The sequence below is a fragment of the Bombus pascuorum genome, chromosome 4, assembly GCF_905332965.1.
Source record: "Bombus pascuorum chromosome 4, iyBomPasc1.1, whole genome shotgun sequence".
NCBI classification, from domain to species: Eukaryota; Metazoa; Arthropoda; class Insecta; order Hymenoptera; family Apidae; genus Bombus; species Bombus pascuorum.
In genome coordinates, this window is record NC_083491.1 from 3,657,026 (window position 1) to 3,670,025 (window position 13,000).

The 13,000-nt window shown below is 28.9% G+C and overlaps 5 protein-coding genes across 8 annotated transcripts in view; 3 read left to right on the forward strand and 2 right to left on the reverse strand.

The window, feature by feature from the left end:
• Nucleotides 1-13,000, forward strand: part of LOC132905995 (DNA/RNA-binding protein KIN17) — an 89,151-nt gene that overhangs the window by 33,324 nt on the left and 42,827 nt on the right. The window lies entirely within an intron of this gene.
• On the forward strand, nucleotides 214-3,448 carry LOC132905999 (WW domain-binding protein 2). 2 transcript variants are annotated; one of them, XM_060957813.1, is made up of 6 exons: nucleotides 231-384; nucleotides 659-993; nucleotides 1,108-1,260; nucleotides 1,383-1,577; nucleotides 2,872-2,957; nucleotides 3,049-3,448. In XM_060957813.1, the coding sequence occupies exons 1-6, from the start codon at nucleotides 329-331 to the stop codon at nucleotides 3,094-3,096; spliced, it is 873 nt and encodes a 290-aa protein (XP_060813796.1). In that variant the 5' UTR covers nucleotides 231-328; the 3' UTR covers nucleotides 3,097-3,448. The 2 variants fall into 2 exon arrangements, with proteins under 2 accessions (XP_060813795.1, XP_060813796.1); XM_060957812.1 differs by lacking the exons at nucleotides 2,872-2,957; nucleotides 3,049-3,448 and having other exon boundaries at nucleotides 214-384; nucleotides 1,383-2,106.
• LOC132905998 (uncharacterized) lies at nucleotides 3,474-6,099 on the reverse strand. The gene is made up of 2 exons (XM_060957811.1): nucleotides 4,562-6,099; nucleotides 3,474-4,483 (listed from the first exon to the last, which is right to left on the reverse strand). Exons 1-2 carry the CDS (start codon nucleotides 5,315-5,317, stop codon nucleotides 4,268-4,270), a joined length of 972 nt encoding a protein of 323 aa, XP_060813794.1. The 5' UTR covers nucleotides 5,318-6,099; the 3' UTR covers nucleotides 3,474-4,267.
• On the reverse strand, nucleotides 6,234-9,450 carry LOC132906001 (ubiquitin domain-containing protein UBFD1-like). Of its 2 annotated transcripts, XR_009657909.1 has the most exons (6): nucleotides 9,303-9,450; nucleotides 8,407-8,781; nucleotides 8,121-8,311; nucleotides 7,855-8,043; nucleotides 7,507-7,715; nucleotides 6,234-7,024 (listed from the first exon to the last, which is right to left on the reverse strand). XR_009657909.1 is itself a non-coding variant. In XM_060957814.1 (5 exons), exons 1-5 carry the CDS (start codon nucleotides 9,313-9,315, stop codon nucleotides 7,605-7,607), a joined length of 879 nt encoding a protein of 292 aa, XP_060813797.1. In that variant the 5' UTR covers nucleotides 9,316-9,450; the 3' UTR covers nucleotides 6,234-7,604. The 2 variants fall into 2 exon arrangements, 1 of the variants encoding a protein (XP_060813797.1); XM_060957814.1 differs by having other exon boundaries at nucleotides 6,234-7,715.
• On the forward strand, nucleotides 10,499-12,994 carry LOC132906002 (upstream stimulatory factor 2-like). Of its 2 annotated transcripts, none has more exons than XM_060957815.1 (5): nucleotides 10,499-10,653; nucleotides 10,859-10,929; nucleotides 11,227-11,507; nucleotides 11,572-11,736; nucleotides 11,816-12,994. In XM_060957815.1, exons 1-5 carry the CDS (start codon nucleotides 10,613-10,615, stop codon nucleotides 12,035-12,037), a joined length of 780 nt encoding a protein of 259 aa, XP_060813798.1. In that variant the 5' UTR covers nucleotides 10,499-10,612; the 3' UTR covers nucleotides 12,038-12,994. The 2 variants fall into 2 exon arrangements, with proteins under 2 accessions (XP_060813798.1, XP_060813799.1); XM_060957816.1 differs by having other exon boundaries at nucleotides 10,527-10,785.

The following is a 13,000-nucleotide window of genomic DNA, read 5'->3' on the forward strand; positions in this document are numbered from 1 at the left end:
TCAGTTTGTTAGAATCATATTTTAGTATAGGTTTGCATATATATATATATATATATGTAATACTTTATGCATGTTTAAATTTTTAGCAGTTAGTAAAGTATTTTGAACAATATCATCAAAAATATTTTAATTGAGAAAGATGGTTACGCATTTATGTGAAATACAAGTTCACCATATACATATTGTGCGCATATACTGTATCGTTAGATATATTATATTGAGATAAGTGCGCGTGCGCACTGCGCCATACTTATCACTTATGAATCAGCTGATGAAGGAAGATTGTTGCTGGAAATTTCAACAGTATTGGAAAAAACGTTAAAAAAGTATGTCGTTAAATACAGCGCACGCTAACGGGGGCGTTCTAATACACGCCGGAGAATGGTAAGTTATAAAATATGTTAGCAACTTTTGATAATGTAATCGTTGTTTCACATGTTCTTGCTTATGACGTTTTTACAACGTAGTTATCGTTGTGGCCTTCCGAATGTAACTTCCTTTTTATCAATAATCGTTTCTCTGAATAATGATTACTACATCAAAGATATATCAAATATTTGCAGTAAAATTGTTAGAATTAATAAAAATCATCGTCATTTCAGTTTTTTCTATATTACACTAAGTACGATATAAACAAATAAAATCTTTATTTATTTAGCATATTATTATTTTGTGACAATGTCACAATGGAATTCCATGGACCAGAACAAGTGGAATTTGCTGGTACCAAATATGGTAGATTATACCTGACCACCCATCGAATGATTTTTAATGCCAAAGATCTCAAAGAAAGGATGCAATCATTTAGTTTTCCTTTTATAACAATATGTGATGTTGAAATAGAACAGCCAATATTTGGTGCTAATTACATCAAAGGTAAATGCCGTGCTCAACCAAATGGCAATTGGATTGGAGAATGCAAGTTCAAGTTGCATTTCAAAAGTGGTGGTGCAATAGAATTTGGTCAAGCTATGTTAAGAGCAGCAGCAATGGGTAAGTTCGTTATAATTAGTTATCTTAGCAGGTATAAACTTTAATAATTCTCTCGTATTGTCTATCTATGAACGTTACGATGCTTTGTATATAACTGTTTTTACCTATTTGTAGCTCAGCGTAATGGACCTGCAAACGATGCTCCACCACCATACCAACCACCAACATCAAATTGGTATGCAGCTCCACCACCTGCTTACCAAGCAACACAGACTGGCTATTATGGGTGGCTTCCACAAAATGATGCATTTTCACATACTCCACCAGGTTAAACATCTATTTTTCTCTAAGATCTTTTCGATGTAATAAAAACCTTATTAGTTTTCTTACAATTAGCACGATTTTAATGTTTTATACACACATAGGAAATGTAAATTTATATTGTATAGCAAACAGTGTATATATGACGGATATGCCACCTCCGTATCCTGGTATAAATACACCTTATCAAGGATATGCAAATGTACCGCCACAGGGTGCATGGGGCACTTCCAGTCAACAACCTAATTGGACACCACCTCAACAAAATGGAGCACCTGGGTGGGCTAATCCAAGTTATAATGCCCAACCAATGTCCCAAGCAGGTGCGTATCCAAACTATGGACAGCCAGCATATAACAGTTATCCACAAAATCCTCCAACATATACTCCATATTCTCAAGGTAATAATTATGCACAATCTGGTTATTACCCACAACAAAATCCTTACAATCCATACCCACCTAATTACTAATTATTAAACATATGGGGCTACATGTTTTGTGTATGCATGTTTGTATCATACTTTATCTGAATAATGGCCAAATTTTCGGAAGTCTTTAAAATAAATTATAATAAATGAAAGATAAAAAATATTAGTTAGAATATTAAAAGTGCAAAGAAGGAAGATGTGAATGAACTTGTATCTTATACTATTCTTTATGATATGAGGATCATATGATATAATACATACACATAACAATGAATATCAAATTATTTTTAAATATTTGTTTTTTTATTAATTATTATTGTATATTAAAGTATTATATTTTTGCTGCTTGAATCATATATAGCTTTGTGATGATCATTATAATACAAAAACATATTATGTTATTAAAATTTAGCCAAATATAACTTGCTGTTTTTATTTAAACCCACCAATTTGAAATATTGCTCTATTCTAAAAATCGTATATATTTCGTTCGTAAAATAATCGAACAATAATACCATAGTTTTTATTTCACTTGAAAACTTTAAGTATTAAATATTATGCAACATTATTGCACAACAGGTTTGGTTGACCTGCAGTAAGGTTGACTTTCACTATGCTCAGTTATTATCACATAGTTGTCAGAGATAGTTCAAAAATACGCGAGTGTTATTATGGCTCGTTAATTATTTTTTATTTGTTTATTCGTTAGTGTAAATTATCAAAACAGTATATCAATCATTAATTTTGTTTCTTTTTTCGTTAAAATAGCACTAAGAAGAATATAGATTTTTAGCATATTCAATGACTCATTCAACCAAAGTGTCCTTTCACAAAATATTGCTACTCTATTACTGTTTGAAAAATTGTGTTAATTTGTTAATTTTTTAAACGAACTATCTCAAGATCCATGTGAAAATATTAAAAGTGATATATGATAAAATTTATCAATACTGTTATAAAATAAATAAAATTCTTAAAATCTTAGAAAGATCAAATTACGAAATATATATTTAAAAAATTAATTTGTCCGAATATTTTTTATAAAAATCAAAAATGCCAGATCAATTTAAATTTACTACTTCAAATATGTACAAATGTATGTGACTTATCATAAATTTAAATATATTTTCGAATAAAAATTTAATGTTTTTGTTATATCGGTTTTTTATTCCTTTTATCATTTACAGATGCAAAAGCAGCAGAAGCTGCTCAAAGTGCATATTATGATCCAAACAGACCCCAGTGCGCTTATGTTCCACCTCCTGCATACTATGTAAGTAGAACATTTATTATATAATTTTAAAATATTATCCGGGAATCAAAAATTAATACTACAAATAAATGTTCCTTTGTATATATCTTAGGAAAGTCCACCAAGTTTTCAACAGGCAACAGAGAAAAAGGATCAGTAGAAATGCAACCTTGAAGTCTGAAAATGATGATGTAACATCAGCACATTGTTCAATTAGTATTATATGTATGATATGCTGTATTGCATAGCAACAGGTATATGCATTCCACTTTAGGTTCTGATATATGTCGTTTTGGTGTGTGTAATTAAATGAAACAATATTTCTATCTTTCCTATGCTATCCACAATTGTTAAATATAATACGATACATTGTACTTTTATGCTTGAAAGTATGCGAGTATTTATACTTGCAATGTCAAACTGTATAAACGATTTATAAAAAAAAAGTTCTATCGCGTTGTGTTTTATGCAATTAAATGAATATATAAAATAAAAGTTGCTATATATGAGTATGCAGGGAAAATCACATTGAAACACTTTATCTATATTCATATATTTTATTAAAAATTATAGGCTGAATATATTTGTACATGTACATACATATATATAATTAAATATAAATTAAATAACAATTGATCGCCTTCAGTAAAGTTTATGCATTAAATTTACACGAAATTTCGTTAGTCCAAGCGTATTTAACTGCATGTATCTCTTTATTGGAAGTAAAATGTTCTATAATAGCTTGTACTACATGCATTTTTAAATGCATATACATGTATAAGAATTCAAATATACGAATACAGAAATAATTTTCAAACATATAATGGCCAGTTACATTACGGTACAAATTGTTTTTTCATTTGTGCTAATAGTATCCAAAAAATTCGTTAATTCTTATTTCCACTAGTTTTTAACTATGGCAAAACCAATAAATATCCAGAAATTGTATATAACTCGATACATAATAATTATAATAAATAGGCAATTTAAAATATTGCAAAATTTAATCTTCCATACATTCTAATCTATGCATTAGTAAATATATATATATCTTTCATTAAAAATGGCACCTCCAAAAATTTTACTATATAAAAATTTCATAAATAATGTAATGCTACTCATTAATAGCATGTCCTATAATATCAAAGTTTTTGTGCATATAATAACTTTATGTATATTTAATTAAGCATCAATATAATGCAATAATTTAACAAGGCAAAACATTTTGGATTTTTCAAATTTACAATATAAAAATTTTCGACTCCATAGAATCCTATCTATGTAGTTTGTAAAATTGATCAAATACAATTTTGCAATATACATATAAAGATCTATCCATACTCTGAAGTGACTGTCAAGCTAAAGTTTCCTCCTTTTACATAAGTGCTATGATACCAAATTCTTGTATCCAACAAAACAATATCTCCAGCATAAACAGTAAAATTAAAACGCGTACAAACATTATCACATTCCGGAGTCGGAGCGACGCTCCACGTTTTATTGCCTATAATTTGCCCTTGCCACATTAGACGCGAAATATAATCTAGCTGTAAACAAAACAAAATCTGTGATTAACTAAAAATAATTAAAAATAAGTGTGCATGTATTATTACCATTATACATACATGCATAATAGCACCTTCTTCATATCCTAAAAAGACATAATTGGAGTAAGGAACCTCTGCATCCTCTGGTAAAAAATGAGGTAGATTGTAGTACCGTTTCATAATATCCAAAATCTGAAGGTGACAATTTTTCCAACCAACATACCAAGGATCTTTACCATTATGCTGCATAGCTCTTTCTTCAGTCATTGCAAAAACATCACGTAAATTGGTAAGATTACTTTTGAAATGTAAGAACTGACATTCATCTACCGAATCATAAGCACCATCAATATTCTCATATAAATCTTTGAAGAATTTCCAGCTAAATACCTTTGAAGCTGGCCAATGACTTGCAGCATATTTTATCACCATAGGTCTAGAAGAATAGGCATATTGTTTGAATTCTTCTCTTGTTAAATTTGGCAAGATCAGTGCTGAAGTAACATCCCGACAATAATCACAATTTGATATCGGTCTTGTAAATTCCCATATGAAATAATTATTTGGTATTAAGCATCTAGTTTCACGAATGCTTCTGATTATATCAAAATATAAATATTTAAAAAGTATGCTACAAAATATTGGTGTAAATAAGGCAAAAAGAACCTTTTTAGAACACAAGTAATGTGAGATGTGGTTCCTTTTATTTTTTATGTTATTTTCTAAACTAGCAGACTTAAGATCTACTAATGATGCACCTTGTTCCAGGAAGCTTTCTGTTAAAACTAGAAATGCTTCTTCTATATCTTCTAAAATATTATCACTCTGTTCCATTACTAATAGGGCAAGTGTTCAGGATTCAATATAAATTTAAGTAACCATTGATATTGGATATCTTTTTTATGTATATCATCTACTTAGGAGATAATACATATTCCACTTATTTTCTGGTATATACTCATATTTCAAATTAATGACAACATTAATTCTGTCATTGGCAATAAATGTACAATAGAATTTATAGTTTTTCTGCGCATTTCTTTAAAAATTATTTCTTATTTTTGACACTTTGCTTAATTAGTGATCGCACTTCATTCATCAGGTCATAGATTTTCTGTCACAGAGAAAGCATTGTACAATTGTGTAGAAAACGCTTATTACATGTTGGTTAGAATCATGTTACCATTAATAGTAACGAGTTAACGTGCTATTTCATTATTTACACTATGTGTAAAAATGACAGTCACGGAAAAAACATCAAAGTGACGTCGACTTAAATTGTAGAAACAGAGATTTCCACGAACTATGTTATGTCATCATATGTATTGCCTTGACATATACACGCATACAAGCACTGTATTCAGCCTTGAACCACTTACACACATACATTTCACCGGAATGCGAAGATTTATATTAATTGCGAAATTATAATTAATTTTTGATTCGTGCAGAATTCTAATAATTCCTTTCTTTTCTTACTTCAAACAGAGTAAACCTTGCAGCACAGCTTGCTTCGCCTCGAGTAATTTAAAGCCATAATAAGTAGTTTCCTGTTCATAACGAACAAACGTAAGGAAATCTAGATTTCTCGCAATTATGCGGGTAAGAAGCCCGAGTTCGATCCAAAACTTAAAAATTACTTTATTATACTTTATTTACAAGAATAATTTATGTGAATTAGTAACAAATATTTATTATATTTATATTTCAATATAATTTACAAATAAAAAAAAAATGAAAGAAAATCACGTTTGAGAAGACTTAAAATTGTTTATTTTTATCAAATCACACAACATGATGTACAAGTCTTGTTTTAAATGGACATTGAAATAGTTTTTCGAATGTGCACATAGTTATGAATTCCATGTAGATATTACGGTAGATACAAGTTTGATTTGTCGTTTTCCCGGGTTCTCGTTCCTTCAGTTGTGTACATGTACAGTATAAAACCTAATTTACAGCAGTTTATAATACTAATATTACATAATAATTTAATGCTCGTCTTAATAATGCTCGTCGAGATATACAGTCCACTTGAACTCCAGTGCATAGCGAAATTTTGAGAGGGCTAATTCCCCTGGACAAATTTTTGTTTTATAGGCCAATATCAAGACGCGTGCAAATATATTTTGACAAATTCGTTGTTTCGTAATCGAACAGTAACATCGTACCAAAAATTACATTTTTTCCATCTTTATAAAATGCGGACTATATTTCTTGATAATAACTTAGCTTATTGCAACTTGAATTTCATTCATAATTCGTACGTTCTTGTCCTTTTTTTTTCTTTTTTGTTTTTTTTAATTGAATCAAATTAATTTGCGACAAATTTGTTTTGAAACTTAACATTTATAAAATCAGTTTCGATACTTGACATAAATTGTAACTATAAAAATAGATTTGAAACAATTCGTTTTTGAATATCTAAACTATTTTAATTTATTATTTAATGTCATTAAATGTATTAAAAAGTTGAATTATTTCTCGACGAACTTCAAAAGATTGTAAATGCAACATCATAACTTCTTTCTTCACTTCCTCCTATAAATGTAATTTTACAAACATTTCACTTTTATTTTAAAGATCCAAGCATTTCTATTTAAATAAACAGAAAAGTTAAAATTCTTTAATCTGTTCATTTAAATGACAATTCTTTTACCTAAGGTAATAAAATGTTTCTTTTTAATATAACGTATTTTCCTAAGAGTTAAAAAACTTATGATATTTACAAATCTTATATACGATATAATCCAGAGAAATTAAGGTTACAGTTAGCATTACTTCAATATATTAAAAAATTTCAATAATCCAGAAATCGCAATGTTGTATAAACATTTCTTTTTGCTATCAGAAATGGTAATTATAAATTCGTAAAATGTATTATGTAAAATGTATTCGTAAAATATTTTTATCGTTTTTAACAAAATTAAAAATTATCTAAGAAAATTTCCTTAACAAAAAGAAAGAATACTTTTATTAGAACATATCAGTTATTATCCAACGCAAAATAAGTTATTACTTACTGTTAAAAATGTGTGACTAGTACAGTCGTATTTGTATCAATGCTTACACCTGATTACGCTTTGTTTTTGAAGAGACTGAAACTTTCATCAATGTTCGATCAGAAGTAGCACCACTTGCCAAGAACAGCATCTTTTATAGCGGATATGTATTGTGCAGGAACCCAATATATCCAGTATCTCGAAGCTTCGGTTGTGCCTAATTGTATAGCCTACAATTTAGAAAGATATTTGTGTAAATCATATGGTTCATATTATATGAATGTAGCAACACTTCCTTTGTGAAAAATTGAAAAAAGAGACAAATTTTAATTACATCAGAGCATGCCAATTTTATGTTAAAGTACAAACCATAATATGATATTCCGGATGATCATGTATTGGTTCACTGTGTACACCTTTTATGGAATTCATGGGTATTTTATCTGTTCTTTCTTTTGTACCAATCCAAAGCTGATCTTGCTCCAATTTAAATGTTAATCTAACTTTACCGCCAGATTTATTTAACATACCAGCCAATGGAAATTCTGGTAGAGGTTCCTAAAAGTTAAAACAATTAAATAAAAATACACAATATTTAATAAAAATTATTACTTTGATTAAAGAATATGTCATACCTTACTATCTAATATACCAGGCATCACATCATCAGGCATACCTTTATCTAATACTTTTCTATGTATTTTTTGCTGAGATAAAGGTTCTTTATTTGTAGTGGAAGCAGCTTCATCTAATAGATCCTGTTTTGATGGAAGTGAAATGGCTAATACATCATCTAGTTTTGACCCTACTACCATGACTTTGGCACCTTAAAAGTATAATTATATAACACAACATATAATAAATATCTGATAAAAATTAGTGCACAAAAGAGGGAATATTATATTATATAATAAAAGTTACCTTTTGTAACACCCAAACTTCTTAATGTTTGTTCATTTTTGGCTAGTCCTTTAATCATAACTTTCTGCATAGATTGTGGCACAGATATGATATTTTGAAGATAAGCTTTTAGTTTTGCCACTGTGCCATCAAGTGGAAAATTTACATTAATCCTTTGTTTATTATAAATCACTTTAAAATCTATGTTCTCTTGGGGTGGATCATGCGAGGTAGTTGCAATATTATTATCTCTCTTTTGTATGCCTAGAATCTGATGTTTTACTGTTGAGTCCTTTTTTTCCACCAGTAAATTTTCATTAGAATTTGTACTTGATACTAATTCAGCACAAGGAGTTGAGTTACAAGAGTTGTCGTTGCTTTTACTTTTTGCAGCATCTGTAAAATATAAGTAACTTAATATTTTTTAAATACAAATACTGTCATCATTATGTCATATATAATATGATATTATAATAATAAACGAGCAGTTATATTAATAAGATCTTAATAAACCATAGGTAGATTACAAAAAACAATGAAAATTTAGCTATCGAATAAACTACAAAAGGAAAAATTGTATAAATGAAAGGTTATGTTTAAAATGACACGTATTTAAAAGAAAGAACAGAGAAAACGCAATTCATGGAAAAAATATATAAATGTTAAATTTCATATTTTTTAAATAATTTCAAATTAGATTTATGCAAGATGTATAACAAAAATATATATGACTGTTTGTACGGAAATTAATCTAACATATACAATTGCCTGATTGTAACATATCACGGTAAGATTTTTCTGGGATGTAGATATATGCTTTATTTAAAAATAATTAATAATAAATACAAAAAAATGTAAAAAAATACTTATTGCTTCGAAATTGCTAATAAAATTCGCGAAAATCGTTAAATACGTACCGACGTACTCCATGATGAACTGTATTTCGTTGACCAATCAAACTATTACAGGATACATTGTAGTTCCTGCTATTCGTATTTACAGCGATCCTTGAAATGACTTTCAAATTTTTAAATATTTTCTAAAAACATAAAACAAAAGTACTTTCATCTAAATTTAAATGAATAAAAAACCTGGTTATATTGTCTTCATACTCTTAATGTCAACAAATTCTTTGTTAGCCAGATGCCATCAACAATTTCTCAATTCTACATAAATACAAACTACACATGCATATGTATATATATATTTTAAATTTAATTCTTCTGCTACATATTATATTCTTCTATCCTAATATTTTATTAGGGATATGATACATATTTTTGTACATAATACATATAAACATAGATTAACTTTAATCACAATTTTCAATGAATTTACTGTTCATATTCATCACAACATATTTCATAATATCGTATATAACGAACTATAAATAAGTTTCCAAATCTTGTTTTTACTGGTTAAATTTATTTTATTAGTGGAATTGGATTTATAATTGCTTGATATAATTCTTTAAATTCAATACTAAATTTCAGAGTTTCATATTTTAATTTATTGATTTTGCAAATTTTGAAATTGATTACCCACTGTTTTAAATATTTTAAGAAAAACGAATATCTATACATTATTGTAATTATATTTTTATATGTAATTATAAAATATCATTATTAATTATTGGAAAGACATGTCTTCTAATTTTATCAAATTACGAATATGTAACTATAACAAACCTGTTCATCCCTATCACAATTAATACTAATATCAGAGAGGAAAGTTTTCTCTTTATTAGTAAATAATGTTTGAAACCATAAATTATGTAACCTTGATGTATATAGGTTAAGTATTTATTCATATAGATGTTGGCTATAATGATCAATGTAACAAACAGAAATTCAATAAAGAAATGTACCTTCTACCCTGTTTTTCAATTTTAATTTCTACATATGTTTATCGAACAATATCTTACAATTTTGTTTACTATTCAACTTTAGTTTTTGAAATCATTATTCTTATTAAGAAAAATTTATTTACGTTAGAAGTCTTAATTATTTATAAAGCGATTACACGTATGCATTACTTATTAAGGAATTTCAATTATCAGTAATCGGTATAGTTTGGACAAAATTGAAAATTGTAATAAAATCGAGTGGCGTAAGATGGCGTTGTAATCAAGAATCGCCATCTTGTGCACCACATGACCTCGTTGCCGTGTCCCGTGACCAGCTCACGTGAATTTTGACAAATTCAAACGTTTTTGGTAGAAAAAAAAATGGATATTTTGGAGCAGCACCTCGAACAGCAGGATGTCAGGTAGTGTTTATGTTAAATATCGACTGGCTGATAATGCGAACACCTATCCCTCCTGTTTCGCTCGAGGTCTCCTCAAGGTCATCACGTAGTGCACTGTGCGCACTTACAAGACTTAGGACAACGGTCGTGGAAGTAATAGGCATAGACGTAATTCTATAGATAAGTTACATATCCATTCTTCAATGTGTTTATGTTTGTTTTACAGCACTGTTAACGCGAAGGATGACGGGGGCACGGGAATTGTTATTGAGGAAGCGGAAATCGTGGATTGTGAAGGTAAATAAATATTTGTCATAAATTCAAGAATGTCTATATTTCAAAAGTTGACAATTAAGTTTTATTTGATTAGAAATAAAACTGATCAATTGCACTTTTTCCTTTAACTTAGATATATATAAAAATATATCAAATATTTTATTAAGCTTGTTCATTGCAGATCGTAAAGTAAATTTCAAAGAAATATGTTTAAAGTCATGAGCTTTCTCTACTTTTCGATTTATGAAGTTGATTGATATAGCTTCTAAGCAGCTTAGTCATTAATTTGCAAAAATTTGAATTATGAACCAATTATAGGAGAACCTGTTGGGGAAGATGGAATGCGTTACCAAGAAGCTCTTGCTTATAGAGTGGTCCAAGTAAATGGCGCTACTGCTGGCAATGAAATAGAACTGCCAGTCACCCAACCAGGAAATAATACTGTACAGGTCTTAACATCCCCATTGAATGGACAATTTTATGTCATTGGAAATGCTAATGATGTTTTCACTACTGCGCAAACATCTAGATCATTGGTTCCTAGGACCACTACATTACAAATAGAAACACCAAGAAATTGTACTACTGTTTTGAAAAAGGTACATTTTTCCTTCACTCCTTAAAACTCTTTGAATTTTGTTTTATTTGTAATATATGCTTTAGAGAGATGACAGAAGAAGAGCAACTCATAATGAAGTCGAACGTCGACGAAGAGACAAAATAAACAATTGGATTACAAAATTGGGAAAAATTATTCCCGAGTGTAATGCAGGTGCAAATAGCACTGGTAGTGGCAGTGGTGAAGGAAAGGCAAATTATGAAACTCAGGTATTAAAATAGAACTTATGGAATTTGCAGTTATAGAAACATTTAACAATAGCATTTTTTCCATGAATTTCTTTTGTAGAGCAAAGGTGGAATTTTATCAAAGGCCTGCGAATATATAACGGAATTAAGAGCAGCAAATCAGGGATTGGGTCAATGTTTACGCGATAACGAAAAATTACGACAAGAAATAACTGCTTTGAAACAAGTTGTCACGCAATTGAAACGTGAGAATCTTCAGCTCAGGTCACAAATGTCACCCTCCACAGGAACGAATGTTGATGTTGTTCATTTAAGTCCTTAAAAGATTATTAGTTTGTAATGCAATGCTTCTTTTGTAAATATTAGGATATACAATCTGATCATACAATGCTCAGAAGAAGTACTCTATTTACTCTTAAAATTTTTGGTTTAATAGGAACCACACCAAATTTTATTATATTGAAATTCTGTTTTTTGAAGTATGTTACATGGTCCTAATGGTATGGTCGTAACTATCATTATAATCTTGTATACTTGTACGCGACATCCTTCATGTTGCGTCTAAATTGAACTTTCCTCTTTAATGCTTATTAAATTATTTGGTATTGGATATTTGAACATTTTGCCCCATTAAGATCTTGATTACGCATTCATAAGTGTATCATGGATAACATTTGCTAATTATCGAATGCTGGTGAAGTTATGACTATTCCTCATAGAACCTATGAAAAAAAGAATTATATATTTATGTATGCATATGCATTGGATTGAATTACCTCGTGTACGATGAACGAGCCAAGGCTGTGAATATTGAGCATTGATTTGTAACTTTTGGATATATATAATTTCAAACGATGTAACCAAAGTTAATTTGAAAAAAGAAGCAGGAAGAACATTCAGTTGCAATACAAACAAGAAAAATTATACATATATGACAACTGCATCTTTACAAAGAACGTTAAATATTTTTTATTTTTAATAATGTTTTAATGAGTGTAGAGTAGGTACTTCCATAAAAGAAAATGATCTAAATAATGAGAATGTAAAATATACTAATCGCACACGTATGAATGTGTATATATATTTATATATGCATATACATACACGTGTGTGTACATATGGATATACGTACGCATATAGCAATAAACATATTTTTTTCAACCCAGGATTTTGGATTCTATGACAAAAAATTAAATACTGGTTTGTAATATATCGTTGATGTATATACCGCGAAGGTTATTGTTATATTATATTATTATTAAAATGAAATTTATCGAAACGCTGT

Bases quoted from the DNA above. Each gene is read 5' to 3' on its own strand.
- LOC132905999 (XM_060957812.1), top strand. From the start codon at position 329: ATGTCGTTAAATACAGCGCACGCTAACGGGGGCGTTCTAATACACGCC. The intron at 385-658 runs GTAAGTTATAAA...TTATTTATTTAG, and splicing joins CTAATACACGCCGGAGAATG to CATATTATTATTTTGTGACA. The intron at 1,261-1,382 runs GTTAAACATCTA...TATATTGTATAG, and splicing joins ATTTTCACATACTCCACCAG to CAAACAGTGTATATATGACG.
- LOC132905998 (XM_060957811.1), bottom strand. From the start codon at position 5,317: ATGGAACAGAGTGATAATATTTTAGAAGATATAGAAGAAGCATTTCTA. The intron at 4,484-4,561 runs GTATGTATAATG...TTTTGTTTACAG, and splicing joins AAGAAGGTGCTATTATGCAT to CTAGATTATATTTCGCGTCT.
- LOC132906001 (XM_060957814.1), bottom strand. The intron at 8,044-8,120 runs GTATGACATATT...TTTAACTTTTAG, and splicing joins CTGGTATATTAGATAGTAAG to GAACCTCTACCAGAATTTCC. The intron at 7,716-7,854 runs GTTTGTACTTTA...TCTAAATTGTAG, and splicing joins ATCCGGAATATCATATTATG to GCTATACAATTAGGCACAAC.
- LOC132906002 (XM_060957815.1), top strand. From the start codon at position 10,613: ATGGATATTTTGGAGCAGCACCTCGAACAGCAGGATGTCAG. The intron at 10,930-11,226 runs GTAAATAAATAT...AACCAATTATAG, and splicing joins GGAAATCGTGGATTGTGAAG to GAGAACCTGTTGGGGAAGAT. The intron at 11,737-11,815 runs GTATTAAAATAG...TTTCTTTTGTAG, and splicing joins AGGCAAATTATGAAACTCAG to AGCAAAGGTGGAATTTTATC.